Source organism: Channa argus, chromosome 24, assembly GCF_033026475.1.
Source record: "Channa argus isolate prfri chromosome 24, Channa argus male v1.0, whole genome shotgun sequence".
NCBI classification, from domain to species: Eukaryota; Metazoa; Chordata; class Actinopteri; order Anabantiformes; family Channidae; genus Channa; species Channa argus.
In genome coordinates this window covers 5842652-5861044 of record NC_090220.1, presented here as the reverse complement: position 1 = coordinate 5861044, position 18393 = coordinate 5842652, and the positions used below count along the sequence as shown (strand labels likewise).

The 18393-nt window shown below is 38.1% G+C and overlaps 1 protein-coding gene across 8 annotated transcripts in view; it reads right to left on the bottom strand.

The window, feature by feature from the left end:
* Window positions 1-18393, bottom strand: part of LOC137109162 (vacuole membrane protein 1-like) — a 55895-nt gene that overhangs the window by 14340 nt on the left and 23162 nt on the right. For 7 of the 8 annotated variants that reach the window (XR_010912279.1, XM_067494637.1, XM_067494639.1 and 4 more), the window contains 4 exons: window positions 17780-17911; window positions 9211-9291; window positions 8758-8874; window positions 4598-4659 (listed from right to left, as the gene is read on the bottom strand). Coding sequence is in view for 7 of the 8 variants with exons in the window: in XM_067494637.1 (XP_067350738.1) it covers window positions 4598-4659; window positions 8758-8874; window positions 9211-9291; window positions 17780-17911 (392 nt within the window). In the remaining variant the exon portion in view is untranslated. Of the gene's footprint in view, window positions 1-4597; window positions 4660-8757; window positions 8875-9210; window positions 9292-9357; window positions 13432-17779; window positions 17912-18393 lie in introns of those variants that run through there. The other variant, XM_067494641.1, reaches the window with a different exon arrangement.

Here is an 18393-nt window from a genome sequence, read left to right as displayed (position 1 = left end):
GTAAAGTTTCAAAAGAATCTCAACTTGTTTGAATATTCGGCATAACTTAAGTGCATCATATTTGTATATCACTGGGACAAGAATAAAGATTACATTTTATGATTCATTTATGCAGAAAACTAGTAATTGCTGGTTCCACATTTCCTACTATTTATATGGTGAAGATGCTTCAACATTCACTAAGCTTCACTGCGGCTTTACCCTCACTTACAATAAAGATAATCCAATGTAAGAAAATGTGGAAAAATAACAGGAAAGTTGTATCCATTTCCAGTTGTAGTTTTTTCTTTTAATATTTTTTTAAGGAAAGGCCCAAAAAGATGGATTAAGAAGTTTAGTTATAAAAATAAAAATATATTATTTTACTTTAAAATGTACAAGGTCTATTTTAATCAGATCTACAAACTGTAAAATACCTGTTAACATAACTCCTTCAGCTCTTGGTCAAACCCAAGCTCAGTGTGAATTAGTCAAAATTCTCCTGATTTAAACATTGACTGTACATGCACAACCAGTCTTGGAGAGAACACATCTCTACATTAGTCACAGGATGTAAGAAATCTAACAAGTCTGATCAGACACACAACTCCATCTGACCTGGTTATCAGTGTTTGCTATCAGCCCAAAAGGCTTCTGAGTTCTGTGGTAGTTTAATACCAAACTATCTTTATTATTATTCTATGGACGACAAAAGATTAGTATTAAACGGAAAGGAAATAAGAGTAAAACCTGCTTGTCAAAGATAGTGCAATAAAATATATTTCCATAACACACATGAAGAAGTGATGCAGCAAGTTTAAAATGTCACATTTGTTTGTAAAAGACACAAAGCGATTAGACAGTAAGTTGAAAAAGAAGATATCTATATACAATTGTCAAAACACAGAACCTATTTTTCCACTTAACCTTTTTTCTGGTCTACTTCTCAAAAGATAAATGGAAATTTTAAATCACCTTTTTTCCACGTTTTATTTCCAGCTGATAAACTGGACGTTTGTTAACAGAGGTGATTAAAAAAATAAGCTGTTGAGAAATTCTGAGTCTCGTTGTTACACTTCAGGCCCAAACTTCTCCTTTGAAACAGAATTTTAGTCACACACTATTTTCCATTTGTCATTCAAAGAAAAACTACTTCCCTGATTTAAACTCTTGATCAATCAGCAAAAACTTTTAGAGATGTTCCTAAAAGGATAAGGTTTGGAAATAAGAGCATTTACTAAGTAAAAGAAAATAATTAACAAAGACATAATAGGACTATGTCATAATGCACAACTATAATTGACAAATAAAGACATTCTTCAGAGTAACAATTGCAGGAATATGCAGCAAATGAAAACTTGCTCCTTCATGAGGATTTAAGTTGTTGACAGTCCCAGTACAGCATCTAACCAGTGTTTTTATTGATTTCCAGTTATTTTATTTATTTTGGTCACTGATCTCATCTAAGTTACGGAATTCATGTATTAATTAAATATGCAGGGCAGAAAAAGCAAAAAGGCACCATACACACACCCGCCCACAGACACACACACAGAGTTTTTTCTTATCACCAAAAGTAAGTTTTTACTATTATTGAAACTCAAGGCCTCTGGCCTTTTTCAAACATTAAAGGTCACACTACAACACACAATTCAGGGGATTCACCAGGTAAAACAACTTATCTCAAGTTTGAAAAAATTCGGATAACAATTTACACTGGAAGATTCTCCAGCATGTGTTATGTCAGGAACCTGAAAGATTATTTAAAATAAATAATTATCAACTTAAAGAAGCTACCACAAATAGCAGCCTAAAAAATGAAATTTAAATGAAATATAAACACTTTTCTGAAACAACTTTGCTTTGGTGTTTCCTCCTTGACCTAGATTTTTTCTTGCCTTGTATCTCACTTGTAAGTCGCTTTGGATAAAAGCATCAGCTAAATGACTAAATGTAAATGTAAATGTTATAGTTAGAATAATAGATTAGTACTTAATACCTTTTCAGTTTGTCATTAGTCTTTAGTACAAACATGTTCTATAAGCTTACAGCCACTGACTTCTGTGTCCTCTGTTTGTGTGTGTGTGTTGTGTGCCAGTTAGCTCAACTGATAGGCAAAGATTCGGAAAGGAATGGTGTAGTATTGTATTATGTCATGCAATAACAAAACCACCAAGTCCAAAGTCCATCAGTGACCTTAGCCACACATAGACAAAAACATTTTCTCAATCCAATAAATCCAGAGGCAGGTAAACAAAAACAAACTTAAGCTCAAATAATAAAATAATACATTTTACTACAGAGGCAAAAATAGTTGAAAATAATGCCAAATACTGCACTGGCTTGAAACATTTCACATACACAATCAGAAATGGCACAGACATTATAAAAGGAAGAGATGTATTTTTAAATTTTCTTAAAGAAACTTTTTGTTTTTTTTGTTTTTGTAGGCATTACCCTAAGTCACAGAAATCTGCAACACCATGTTTTAAAAAAAAAATCACTTCACAAAATTAATTTCACATTTACATGTAAATTTCCCTGAACTCTAATGCATCAAATCAGTAAATCAGTTTCCTTTGCAATTCCAACTAAATGCTTGAAAAGCCTGGTTGAAATTGTCTGAATATTTTAAATAGCGTTGGCGGGAGTTGACATTTTGTCCTGTGGCAGAGGTGAAGGAATTTAGGATGTGGAGGTTTACTATAACTGACGTTTGTAAAAGAGGGCATCCAGAGGACACATGTTTGAGTTTGTACGTGCATAGGTGTTTGTGTGTGAGTTTGTGTTTGCATTAGACGGGTTTATGGATGTGCACTGTGAGTGCGTGGTGGGGGGGGGGCAACTGCAGTTGGCTGCATTTTACCAAGTGTAAAGGTGTGAATTAATTTTCAAACACCTGCAGAGCTAAGACTGTGGTCTGTCTATGCCTGAAGGGTTAAAAATGAAAGGCTGTCACCCATTCATAAGGTGATGAGTGACTGAGAGTGAGAGTGGCAGAGAAATTCAGAGGTGAAGGTGGAGAGGCCTCAGTGAGGAAGGAAACTGACAGTTGAGAAGTTGTAATGAGGGAAACTTCCTTTTGACAAGAAAGCAGGCAGTGAATCAGACTGAAACCTGTCAATAACCAATGATCTGTCACTTTGAGTCTGCAGCTCAATGAACAGTGACTGTCATAGGGGACAGAGTTTTTCACTACACAACACACACACACACACACACACACACACACACACACACACACACACACACACACACACACAGATTATAACTTCTTTTTATGTAAAGCTAGTGCTGTCTAAACGTTTCTGATCACACTTTATTCTGAACATGTTGTAATTTAAGGAAGATTCCTGCACAGTCAGTGAAAATACAAAACAGAAAAAGGCGCCCTTTTAGAAGAAAGCTGACTTTAAAAAAAAAAATAATCATATTGAATATAACACAATATGTGCCAAAACACAAAAAGGAAGAGCTGATGCAATCTCATCGCTTGATTTCAGCAAGTGTGTGTGAGAGGGAGACTGTGCATGAGTGTAATAAATGACACTCCCACCAGCAGGTGTGTCGAGGGCATTTTCCAGCTGCAGCCCCTGGCATCTCTACAAGGACACCCATCGTGGCACCCATCAGAACCCACGCCCAGCACCAAGGCTGTTTCGACTTCTGTTACATCCAGGTTTTATTTTTCAAAAGTCCTGAGGCTGTACGTGTGTCTCTGTGTAGGTGTGATGGTACATTTTTCTTTAAAAAGGTTTTACTGGTACATTTTCAAGTCAAGTCTGTTTGTTTCAGTCTTGATTTTAGCTGTTTTAGCTTCTGATACCTCAGTTTTTATTTTTCAAAAGTCCCGAGGCTCTATGTCTCTCTGTGTAGGTGTGATGGTGATTATTCTTTACTAAGAATTTATTGGTAAATTTTGCCGTGAATTCTAGGGCTGTTGGCTTCATTATAATATCTGTAGCATATTTAGTACTATATCTACAGTACTCTGATGATTCAACATATACTGACAGAAATACATTTAAAATACATTCTGCCCCAGAACCTAAATTTGTATTTCCTTTCGAGAAGGAGCTCTCTGTCTTCTGCCTTGGCTTAAACCAAACACAACAAAGGTGCATCATGAGAGATAAAGCAGAGGGGAGGTTTTGGTGATATGCAAGAGTTCATCCTGTCCTGTGAAGCAGCCAGAACATGTTCATGCCCACAGTCATCCAGTGGAAACATCCAAACCATTAATCACCTTGTAGACTTTTAGAACAGAGCACGGAGCAAAAAAGGGCAGCTAAAGTGACCAAACCTCTGCTTCAAAGTCTACACCAAGTTTGTCAAGCAGGATAAAGAAACAACTCACCATCAGAATCCCTATGTTTAATTCATCACCTCTGATTCTGTGTGGCCTTCATCATAGGAGTCATTGTGAGGGGGAGGAAGCAGATTTCACACAAAGGAACATAAATTACCCGAATGCCCCATGACCACCCAAAAGGTCCCCCAACTGTCAAGTTTTGCATTACCTCTTTCATGTGTGATTGCTGCACACCCCACAGGGTACTTTTGGTGAGACAAACACAAACACACACACACACACACACACCCCTTGAGGCTTACTCACCCAGTGAGGGAGACCATCTGCTCCACTATGTGCCTGCTGAAGGTGACGATCACAAACAGTTTCTGTATGACAAAGAAAGACCAAGAGAAAGAACGAGTCAGTTACTGAACCATGAGGTCACTGGTGGGGTGCAGAAGACGGCAGTATGTGCATCATAGTTTGATCAGCAATTCCTTAACTCACCCTCACAAACACAACCACACACACACACGCAAAGACACACATAACCTACCCCATTATGCCCATGCAATGCACCCCCAGAGAATTTCGGTCTAAAAGCAAATATGAAGATGCCCTTTTGTCATTAAGTACAGATAAGCAAAGGTCTGGGCAATATGAAAAAACCACTAGCACAGTACACTGGGTCCCTGTGCGTCTGCGTGTGTGTGTGTCTGAACAGAGGAGTGGAGGACTCCATGAAAATGTGTCACTCCTTCATAGGGGGTCTACAGATCGACCCCTGTCCATTCTGATTCCTGCTTAGTCACCGGGCCAGAAGAGACAGACTGGCTGGTATTGTAGTCATTCCATCTCAAATTAGCCATGTGCCCTTCTGGAGGGGGGGTGGGACTCAGGACCTCGCTCCTACTAAATGACCACATTTTATTCAAAGTCCTTCGCTTGTCCTCTGAGTTGTTGTAGGTGACTGTATTCTCACAAACAAACACACGCTTTCACAACTAAAAATGCGGGCTGATCCAGTAACATCTAGGTTGCTTTCAACATGCCATTAGAAAGGCTAAACCCAACAGAATGCTTGGCGGGTCCATCATTACAAACTGTGTTGTGCAGAAAAGGATTGTTGAAACCCACAGAACTTTATTTTAAATTCTAGTCCAGATCCCAAGGTTTCCAAACATACTAAATATATGCTGCCGAATTACAGGGAAAAGTGTATAAAATGATACAGGAGACATCTAGAATTTTCCATTTTGTGTAGTGATGGAGCCATAAAAGTGTCATCCTGGACTTGAATATTTCACTCATTATAAATGTATAGCTTCAATTAACCATGTGGACACATACAATCTTACCTAGAATTCAATCGAAGCTTTTGCTGCAAACGTCTATACAGTACTGAACAAATGGAACATTACATTATTATGAGATATTGTGACAGGATGATCATTCAGCTGGACCCTGACCGGCTATTTAAACAGTTAATATAGTATAGTACCTATATATGAAGCTCACCAACCTCTTTATATATAAAAGAAAAACAATAAAGGTGTAAAGTTGTGTAAAGTGTAAAACTATATGGGAAATATGCAGTATAATAAAATAAAACTGTACGATTACAAAAATAGTATCTCCTGTGTCAGTGCCGGGATATGACTTTTAAATAGTCACACTGCCGATAACTCACAAGGACCCCCCCACCCACAATTTGCATGCAACACTGCCCTTTGATCAGTGCTTTGTTACTATATTTATTGAAAGTTTGAGATATAGTTTTCTTTTATCTACAGGACGACAGTGTGGGTTAAACAGAATAAATGAAAGACTTGCAGTCGACATGTTGGGAGCGTCACAAAAATAACAATAATCTGGCACAGAAACTGGCAACAAAAAAAAAAAAATTCTGAGCCTTACGGGGACTTTAAAACTCATGTGCACAAGGGCATTTCAGAGTAATGCACCTAAATATTTAGTTTAAACACACATATCTCTTTAACAGACCGTGACTATTCAAGGAGCAAGGAGGTAGGGACAGCAAAACGATCAACACAGGAAAGCTGACTAAGATGCCTTAAATGTGTCAGCTTGGAAATTGATGGTGACTTGGTCTTGACTCGCAGATTTCAGTTAACTGATAGAGCTGATAAAAGCTACGCACATCACACTCATAATGCATCACACAAAACTAACAACACGTAAAGGAGGAAATAGGATATCAGTTCTCAGAAGTTTACAGACCTAGTTATTATAAAAAACAATAGATGCACTGAGTAAATTCACAGTAATATGGAAATGGGAGCACCCTGCTGAAAATAGTGTGTTCTTGCAACCCCGACAATGGATAAATTAAGTTCACAGCATCAGTGTTCTTATTTCACATTTCAAACATCTCCAGTTTCACTCTTGCTAAATAAAGTATATTGCCTCTTCCACACCTGTCCTGACCAAAATCACCTATCTCTAGGGCCCGAAATGTGTATTTCCATGACATCAGCCATAATCCTCAGGTGACCTGCTGCGTCACAAAGCCCCTGACGTTAACCATTCAACGGCGTATATTCACATGTTGAGCTTAAAATGCATAAAAGACAAAACAGAATAATAATAAAAAAGCCTCTCCTTGGAGACTGGTGAGAACACACCTGAAGCACAGGTACAAAGCCAGATCAAAAACAGTCTTTGAAGCATTGAAGCTGCGCAGCACACTGAACACACACACACACACACACACACACACACACACACACACACACACACACACACACACACACACACACACACACACACACACACACACACACACACACACACACCAAAATCCCCTTTTGTTTCTTCTTGGCCCTTGAGGGAGAACGTCACCTGCTCTCCAGTGAGCCTTCCTCTAACACTTGTTGCTTTCTGCTTGCACACAGTAAATGACTGAATCCTTTGCATTAGCAGCTAAACCTAAGCTTGAAAAAAATGAAACAACTTTAGGAAAGACTGGGGACCTCAGACAGGCTGGGTGAAGTCTTTCTTTCCATGAGATGGGGAGGGACACACCTATGTCAGTAGGGGCCCCTGGGACCCCTGGGTGTAATCTGGTCCTATGTGTGTGTGAGTGTGTGTGTGTTCCACCCCCCATCTTCTCCTTCACCTCCCACAGACAATGTTTATCTGCTTTAGCTTGCACACCCCCACATCATTACCTTTTTGGTGGATGTAGCTGAGTGGCAAAAAGTGCCTTGTTCCTAACCTTTCCTCTGTGTGTCACAATGATCACATTCCAGTATTTGCTCAGAAAACAGAAAGCTGAGCCCCTGACGGTAATCACAGACATACTGCAAATTCCTGGATGCAAATTGAGGATTTTCCAGTATTAAAACAATGTCTGTAATGCCAAGTCTCCTACCAGCAGTTTCTTATTCAAGAGTATCATTTACTTTCTGATATATTCTTAATGTACTTTGACCAGTTTGGCAAGTGGTTTTAGTATTACATGAAATCACACTCTTATCTGTAATTATGTTTAGATATCCATAGTAGCATTTCTCTTAGTTAAAATTGTAGTCTCACTAGTCAGAATAGGATTTAAAGATATCCGCTTTACTATTAGAAATTCTATGTTGAGATATCTACATATACGACTTCATTAGTCAAAATACAAATTAAGACATCTAAAACCCCTCAAGATGTATAAGTAGCCATTTTAACATTTGAGCTAACATAACATACCATAATATCTGAGATTTGTCATGTCAGATATTAACAAAGTCATGCTTCTTAGGACGAATCATGTCACTTCTGCCAGTCTTTTGTGTTCATGTGTATGTGTACTGAGAATCGCATTGTCAATATATGAAATGTGACTTTGATTTGCAGATATCCAGAATACTCAATGGGGGATACCTAAATTAATGATGTAGATATCTAATAACTGAAAGCCTAGTAGACATGAATGACAAAATTAATGTAATTTGTCCTAAGAAGACTGACACCGTGGATATCTGAATTGACAGTTGTTAATAGGATAGATGTCACTGTGGATATCTGAAATGTTCTTAATGATTAGGAAGAACTGAATCACATGTTACTGCAACAGATATCCAGTCGAGCTGTTTAATGTTAAAAGCGCCTGCCATAGACCAGTCTACTACACAACGTACTAAAAGCTGCTGCAGCTGCAGTCACAAAATGGTTGACTCCCCCTACTTTGCCTGCACAAAATGGCCTCCTGAGTAGCAGCTCAGTGCATTACAGAGATGTTATGCATGAGTGTAATTCCTTGTTTAACACACTTCTCCCTCTGAACCACATGTAACATGTATGCAAATCCCTTATTTGGCACACATAAATGTTGCTGTTTCTTTGTTGTCTTCAATAGAAAAGATGAGAGCGGAATACTTGGTATTTAGTGGTGTTAAATACTAAGTTTAAACTGTTTTATTAGGCCTTTTTGTGGCACTCTTAATACACATGTTTAGTATTTAAATGCATCATACCTGAATGTGCATTTTGATAACGGCTTTCCCGATGAGTGTTGCACCAAAAAATGTCCAGAATGGAACCAGAAAATGTCCACATGTTATTCCTGCCAAGTCAAATAAGGGATTTGGTATCTGGGAGAAAACAATATACATGATTAGACGTTATATTTTCTAAATTTAACTGAAGAAATCCAAAACAAATCACAGAGAAAATGTATTATAGGAAAAATTATAACTAAATACTGAACTCCACTAGAGCATTAATCTAACAGTTGTGTAGGTATAACAGCTGAAGGCCACTTATGTTGCCATCAGAATATCTGATACATCATCAATGTACTTTTCATAAGATTAAATTACCTGCTAATTTCCCTCCATTAATGTACAGATGTTTATGTGGGGCTAACATGGACATGACAAAATGTTTGACTAATGCAAAATATATAGATAATTGGTGATTTTACTTACAGAAGCACATGCTAAAATCCCAAAGAACCCGACCTTCTGAATGAGTTTCTGCACCGCTACTTTTGCTCTGGTGGCAAAGTCCTGAAAAAGACAAAAACATAGGATTAAACATCCAGAGATCTGAGTTTAGCTGATATTGATTATTATACTGTATGTTTACTGTATTTGTAATGTAGACAATATTTTAAAAGGACACATCTCAAACCTTCTTCTCAGAGTTTTAAAAAACAAAAATTGCAAAATAAAAATGTTTTCTTCTTCTTATTGTACTGACTTTTTATTGGATAATTAATGTGCGGTCTTTAAAAATAAAGGAATATACCAGATTAAAAGTGTCTAAAAGGATTATTGATGTTCTGCATTCCATATGGTTGATTCTTTACAAATTATTTTAATTTCAGATTTATAGATACAATTGTTTAGATCCAAAGAAGTAATTGAGCTACTAAAACATTGTAATTAAAGACAGCAGGGCCACATTAGAGCAGAGAGTTGTTTTCAGCATGGTTACGGAAGAGTGAATATCACATAAGAGTGTGAAATAAATGTGCATAGCCAGCTGAAATTTTATTTTTGGAGAGAATTTAATAACTACTTAGAACCCCATTCAAATTTCACATTAAAACAAATTATGGATTTACAATATTTTAATTTGGAATAACCAAAGATCTGCCTTTAGGACTTCTCCATCATCTTTGAATGTTAAAGTTTCAGAATATGTTCAAAGTACTGTCTGTATACTGACATTGAAGCTTTCCATTTTAAATGTAAAAACACGTTGATGTTTAAATAAAACGAAAAATTACTGAATAACCTCATTTTTTAATGTGTGCTTGTTTCCAAATGTGCTGAAAGCAGCAGCAACAGAGGGAGGATTTCTACTATAAAAACTTTGAATAATTTATTGAAGGACATAGCAACTGACAAACCATATATTTAGACTCTTATAAATTAGATATACAGCAGTGCAAATAGTTTAGAGCTTCAAAATATGTCTATTTTAATGGAAAGTGCATCAGAGTTATTTTCTGTTTGCAAATTGTAGAATTTGCTTCTCAGTCCTCTCAAGTTTAACTGTTTAATTTGAACTCGTAAAATGTTCTAAACTCCAGTTTTTACATGTTTTAAACTGTTTTCCCTCTAATTTATCCACATCTTTCAACACCTATGTGAGAATGCCATCTGACGAGTAGTTATTAGAGAAGGAAAAGCTCATATTCATCACAAAAAACATGACTTTATCCAATAATAAAAACTGTTTTTTTTGGGGAAATATATTCATTTAAATGCCTTAATGAAAAAGGTTTCAAGATGAAATTGTGCTAAATTTAAGACCCTTATGCCAACATAAATATGTCTTAGTAACTGGCAGAAATGCACTGATTCACCTGCTGCATATTCTACAAGAAATACAACGCTCATCTCTAAAACATGTCTCTTCATTATAGGAGAATATAAACTGGTTTTATCATGTCTGAATCTTACCTCTAGTGCCAGTTTTTAATTCCATTGTCACTGAGAATGTGAGAGCAAGACAACACACTATGGCCATTGCAGTGACTCACAAATTCTTACATTTTCTGCTGGTCTTGCCCTATTCCCCTTGACAGATCCACAAAAGCCTCTTTTCACAGCAATGACACACACATTTCCTCAATATACCTTTTATGGGAAGAGGAGCTTTAATCTGTTTGGATTTTACTTCTGGGAACACAATGGGAATGAATGCAAAAGAAACCGCTGATCTGGGACCTTAAATTTTTTTTGGGAAGACATTCAATATCTAGGTAAATAAAAAATGTTGCTTCCATAAGCTGATAGATATTGTTGAATGAAAATTGTTTTATTTTAGCATATACCTTTTAATATTATGGTCTGATGTTGAAAATTGCATTTCCAAACTTTAATGCCAATTTTTGTTTTCATTTGTAGGCCTTAGTGAAACAAATACACTGACAGAATATAGACCTCACAGCCAAAAATTGCACAGATTATAATTTATTATTATTCCCACTATTTCTATTATTTCTCTGAGCTTTTTTAAACCTGCTTGCACTTTAATAACAAGAAACATTATGATTATTATTTATTTGCAAACCAATATCGCTTTTGTTATAATGCTGAAGCCTTTTTTTAAATGCCTAGAAATTCTTCTTGTATTTATGCTTAATTATTGACTTAATAAATTATTTTTGTCATATTAGATGAGTAGTTTGTTTTACACACTGTTTTATTTGGTATTTTCTGTCTCTTTCTAAATACATCTTTAGCAGAATAAAGACTTAAATACTGTATATTCTTAGTGGTTTATACGGAAATTTGCCAAAAAAAATTATTTGATACTCTAAATGTCTCTGCTGTGGGGACAAATGTATACATTATATTTTACACAGGGTGGACACATTTATTTTGATGTTTAACATTACCCACATGATTTTCAGAATAAAATTCAGGGTCGTTATATGTTTGTGACCTCTACGTTTTAATGCAAAAATTCACATTTATTTAATAATAACTACAAATACAGTTCTTTGTCATTTGTACACAAAGGTTTTCATTCTATTTCTATTTGTTCTGTTTAAACCAAAAATAAATACAAATGCAAACAGCTGATTTGGAACCAATTATGTTAAAAGTAATACCATAATTCACCTTCAGACATTTATAAAGTTGTTTAGTTTTCCTGAACAAAATTGTTAATGTTTCTACAAAGTTTCAAGCTGTTTTTCATTAACCTTTTATGGAGTGATTGGCAAATAGATCTATTACATTTTAGAATGAAACCCTTGAATAAATAGTGGTCAGTAGATTGTCCTTAATTATTTAACATCAAAATATGCTTTAAGAACATTTGCTCTATGTCCAGTAGATACTTTTCATCTAAAGGCATCTTTTTCGCAACCATAAAAAATCACTGAAAAAAGAAATAAGATAAAAATCTAATTTATTTAATATTAAAAGACAATATTTTTTCATCTTTCATATAGTTAAGGCCTCTGTTTCTAAAACATCCTATTCATTTGAAAAAATGAAGAGCAGAAGGGGGCTGGCAAAACATGATCATACCTAATATGGTCAACAAAACCAGTACAGTGCTGATGACATTCTTTATGGGGTGCAACCCAGTGGACAGGAAATTTGAGAGACATGGGAGGTCGCCTAATAAGGTGGTGGTGGGGGGAGCGAAGCAATTCAGAGTCTGATTGGTTCACAATTTGAATTTCTGCCTCTACTGATGTCCAATCGTGAAGGTTTCTCCTTGGACAAGGCTGTAGTTTTAATTCTAGCCTGCCCCAATGTGTGTGCATATGTGTGTGTGTGTGTGTGTGTGTGTGTGTGCATGTGTGGGTGGGTGTAAATCTATGCGAGGGAGTATGTGTGAGTTTCTCAGTTGGTGGGAGACAGGGAGGGAAGGAATGTGTATGGTTAGTTTAGAGCTGAACCTCTAAGGACCGTGTCTGGACCAGGGACACCTGACAACCACTGCTTGTGCAGCATAAACCGAGCCCTGCAGAACCAATCAGTGCCATGGAGATGGCCTGTGAATCCCATTTGTTTCCTGACATCATGACACATGTATTGTTTGCATGAGGTGCCATAGTCAAGCTTTTTTGGCTCATGCAGTGACATCAAGCATTAAAATATCACTGCAGTGTGAACAAAGGGTCCCTGTGGAGGTGAGGGGAGGGTGTAGAAGGGTGTGTGTTTGTATGTGTGTGTGATCTTGTGACACTGTGATTTAGTATAGTTATATAGTAACTGTGTACTTGGGACTCTCTCTTTATTCTGTATTTCTGGACGAGAGAAGCATCTATCTTAAATGGCTGGGGTTCAGACATCCCGACTCTTTTGTTGGCGGCTTATAGAAAATCACCATTTTTGCCAGGCAGCTTGCCAAGGAGTGACTGCCACCACACCAACCCCCACCCTTCCACCCCCATTACCCCCTGGCGTGTATGGCTCAGGCTTAGCAGCAATTAAATGTTTTAAGATCCTGTCAAGGACCTGAGATGCACCGGCTATTTGTCCAGGGTGTACCCGGTCTCTTGCCCAAGGGATCCCTAGCACCCCTGGAACCCTGGATAAGGATAATGGATGGATGGAAGAACTTGTCAAGGGTGCGGTGTCATTAAAACCATAAAGGTTTTGGTTCCAGGTTTGATTGTTTGACACCGATGCTTTACTCAGCAGTTTGGCCAACCACTCCACATGAGACGACCTCTGTGGGGAAAAATACTCTGTTCTGTTATAGGTTTGGATGTTTTTCACTTTTTTTTTTACTCATACACTTTTTGTGGCACAATTTAGCAAATAAGCACGTTGTATCATTTTACTGATATTTTCTTATTGTCGATATAATCTTTATAGCATGTTCCCACGTTGTGCTGCATAAATAAAACTCTGTCAAATAAAAAGGCTTTTAAAAAAATGACATAAAAATCTATGAACTATTGCAAATGTAAGAAATGTTGCCACCCTGGGCATAACATTACTTTTAGTCAATAGGTACAGGAGCTTTGTAAGGATGGAACAAAAGGAGCTCTGCATTTAACATGACAGTTTAAACATCTGTGGTTACAGTTGCTGGGTGATGACAGTTATTAGAAAAATCCACGGGAAAAAGAGAAAGATGTTTTTTGAACTTGATACCCAAAAACTGTTTCTGTATTTTAACCAGTGCCATTACTTTATGACATGTTAATTACTAAACGTTGACAGGATGAGTTGCAAGTCTGAAGTTGTTGCAGTTACTATGATTTGTTCTTTATTTAGCCTGCCTTATATTTACAGTGCATTACTGTACAATGCAATATCTGCTTTTTTGGTATTTAATGACAAGTTACTCATAAGGTTTTCTCATAAAAGGAATTTTCATTGTGAACATGTTAGCAGAGCAAACACATTGTTTTCGGTAGGTTTTGATAGGGATGATGGGGTCCAGAGTTCAAACATCGACAAAAAGCAGGCAGCAACAAGGCACTCTGCTCCATGTGGAAAATTAAAGTGTCAGACAAGGAAAAATCTATGCATAGCCTATACACAAGTCAACACCCACGCACATTTTTTCTCTCCCGCTCTCTGTTTTCTTTTTTTTTCTCAATGAAAGTCTTTCACGCAGAAGACACACATCTCCGGAGTGGCCGCGAGCCCCCCGACACGACAACGGCTAAAGTTCATCTCATTAACTCCTGACAAGCCCACGCCCACGCTCCCTGGTACAGGAAGTGGAGTGATTAAGAAGTCCTGATGCAACTGAAGCTACAGTCCCCTTTCATAAAAAAGAAAAAAGTAAGGAGATGAACTACACATTCAAATCTCTCTAGACACACACAAATAGAGACAAAAAAAAAGCACCCCTGAGTCCACGTTGACAAATTCTTTAACAAGCTGTGGTTAAAGGGAAGCTGGTTTTACTCTGACTCACCCCCCTTCTTTCAAACAGTTTACTGGAAATAAAGAGGGAGGAGGAGGGAGGGGGCACTTTCAGAGAAGTCACGTGACGGGGCTGGGCAAACCACAGCACAGAGAGCCTTTGAGTGCAGTAGGCCAGGGGGGAAGGCAGGCATACGCCTAGCGCAGATGGCCCTGATTTGAGTTACAGGAGATACGATCCTGGGAGTTGGCAATCAAGAATTCACAGCCTGTTAACCCTTTCTATTCCGGATGAAAAACACACACACACACACACACACACACACACACACACACACTCACACACAAACTAGGAAATAATGTCATTATGGGGTTACAAGCTATCACGGACTCAATCCATGCGGATGCTCCAATATGGTCTGTGTCGATACTGAGGATTCCTGTTCAGGACACCAAGTGCTCTCGTGCTGAGCTAAAGATTTAAGAGGGGAAAAAAGCTGATGTTCATGACATCAGCGTCTGGAGTCGTTAGAAAAGGCATGACTTCATTATTCTTGAATAGCTCTGTTGAATGAATGAGAAAAAAACAGTGCTCCGCTGCTGTGCATCACATGCACTTGTGGCAGGAAGTTGGCACGTGCAGGCTGGGAGAAATACCACTGGGTTTAAGTCAAACTCCTGGCACCTTAAACCTTGGAGATCAGAGGGGACGAAAGCAACATCCTACCCCAGTTCTGCTGCTAAAGAGTGTGTGTGTGTTTGTGTGTGTGTGGACGAAGACAGGGTTGAGGGGGGGGGGGGGGGGGGGGGGGGGGTCACATCCTTAATGACAAAATTTAACCACTTCCTGTCTAAACACAATGATCCAACGATACCACAGTTTTTCCAGTCCAATCCCAGTATAGTCTGTTTCCACTTTGGTCTACTACTACTGGTTTTCATCTTTCAATCAAAAAAAATTGAACACAAATCCACACTGGATGACTCGATGGCTGCTTCCATATCCGCCTTAAAATGTGTAAAATGTAAAAATCTGAGAGGTTCTTTGAGATCTCCTGGAGTAAAAGAGGGAACCCTGTGAACATCCAAGTAATGGTAAAAGCTTTGGTGAGAAAAAAAAATTTCCGTATGTGGCAGGTCTTCACCGGTGCAAGCAACCTGCCTCCAGATTCTGTCCAATCATACAAGCACACAGTACAGACATACAAGCAGCTGCCAGATATCATCAGACATAGAGAGAGAAAGCGCAATGCACGAACACAGTGCATGAGAAAGAATAAGAGCATAGGAAGAAGGGACAGAAAGAGAAACCGTGTCAGAAAGAGAGCGAGACTTTAACTGAGACAGCAGCATTCACCGTCACTTCTAATCTGTCCGTGCATGGATGCAGGACAAACAGACGATGCTCCTCCTGTGTCAGTGTGGGAATTTGGGAAAAGAGACGCACAAGCTCTTCAACGCTGAGATGATTACTTAGACAACATCTCCTCGTCTTCATGCTGTCCGTTTGTTCCGCTCTTCCACTGTCTCTGCTCTTTTCTCACAGTTTCTGCGGGAAGCAGCACTTTATCAGTAACTGATGTCAGACCTCCAGTCTCACACATGTGGTCAGAATGCAGAGGCTTCACTTGATGCCAACTTAGCTGACTGTCCAGAGCATCAGTAGCAGCCTTACATACAGTGCCCGGAATAGCAACACGGATTCTTCTCACCACATCTTTTGTGACTTCCTTGAATGTGTTTCAGTATTAGTGTCTGAGAAGGTTACTTCAGTTTGTGTGCTGGGAGTCAGTTAAATTATACTGATAATGAAAGAAGTGGTTGATGCAATATTTCCCTCTAGAAGAACAGTGCTCAATATACACACATACGACACGTCATTTATGAGCACTCAGGGACAGGTTTACACCTTAAGTCACCTGCCAATCTAGTTTTTACAAAACTATTACGATAAGGATTTTCTGGAAGGACCAGGAATTCCCGAACAGTGTGGTGTGGGAGACAAAGAAAAACGCCGGTGACTGGTTGAGCACCGACTTGTGTATCTGCCACTGAGAGATAATGCTGGTTTAACACAACAACAACAAAAAAGATTTTTTTGCTTATACAGAAAGAAGAAAAACACATATACATGGTAAGGAAACATGATATATTATATTCTTTAACGAGAGACGTTCTTTCCACAATTTGTTTGGAGTTATCAAAGAATTATCAAAGAAAGTATATCAGCCCTGAATGATTCATGTCTGACGTTGGACTCCTGCTAATCCTGTATGTATGCTGAAAAGTGAAATGCACAATGTAAACAAAAGGAAACATTCCTCTGAATCACTGTAATCCCTTGACATCTAGAATACCCACATAAAAACAGAGGATTTATTTGTTAACAGTCTGGTACTGTTTGCTACAGTTTATTTGCAAACACGAGAGTGATTGTTGTAAAGTCAAAACCAGTTAGATGCAGTTGTTTTACTACACTTGACCTGTCTGACTATTTGACCCATTTTGTTGGACAGAGAAAAGCCTTCCTGAGGACGAAGACTGTCCGGACAGATGGTCCTGGTGAAACAGCTTTACAAAGCCACACACATATCTCCCCTGAATTCTCTTCCTCTACTCATAATCACAAGAGGTTGGAAAAATAAATATTTACAGTAAGCTGTTGATTGTTGAAACATTTGCAGGGATGTTTGATATGAGAACATTTTACAGGGAATTTCAAGGATTGTACAATTTCAAAGGATTGGACATGAGGAAATGTTTTACTTTAGTCCATCATTAGTGATGTCTAAGTCATAATGTTGTGAAAACACTTGATTCCTCCTGTACTGCTGAGACACTGAGGTGAAACTCGGCCATTAATCAACACATCCAACACACACAGGATATAATGTGGTTAATCTCTTACACACTTTTAAGGGAGATGGCAAAACACTAACCTGATGAAATTAAATAACGGCAAAACGAATGTTTTTAGATATAAAATGGGTGTATTATAGAGTAATAAGAAACGAGGGCTAAAGTGCAAGTGCAAAGGAGACGAAGTGATGAAGTGAAGCAAGTAGAAGCAAACATTACAGCTTTACAAGATGATTGTTGTTGGGAGGAAGAGCAGGAAATCAGAGTAGTTATGTATTAGAGGATGATGAAGTTGAAAATTGAGAAGCTGAAGATGATGCATGAAGCTGTGTGTCACCTGTGCAGACTGGGTCTGGTCCAGCATCTCCTCAAACTTCCGATAATCTTCGTCATTGGGGTCAGCACCGGACAGTCGTGCTGCCCGGGCCATGAAGTAGGGAGGGAGCTCTCCAATAGCCGTACCTGCACCCTGTTCACACAGAAACACAGGCACACATACAAACAAAGTTCAATTATGCTGCTCAGCTGTTGGTGTTTAAAGCACTCCCTGATGTGATGTGCTGCCGAATACTGTTTTAGCAACACATGCTTCTGTTCCATCATGCTAATAAATCTGAGCTCAATGTAAGGGACAGATGTTAGTTGTTACAGTGTATTAAGGATTTTTATTACATTGTATTTAGGCATGTTGGTTTAATTTAATCTTTTTCATTGTGTATTAAGTAGATTGGTTGTAAAAATGCTATATTTGCCTGATACTGATTAATGTTAGAAGCATGTGTCCATGGTGGCAGGAGTGTTAATGGAGCAAAAATATCAATGTCCACGATCCAAAGGAGCTTGCACTGTTTGACGTCTGGGATTGTGTGATCAGCGTGCTTAATGGGAATAAAACGGAAAGGATTTATGAGAACCTAAATCCCTCAGATTATTAAACGCTCATGGACACAT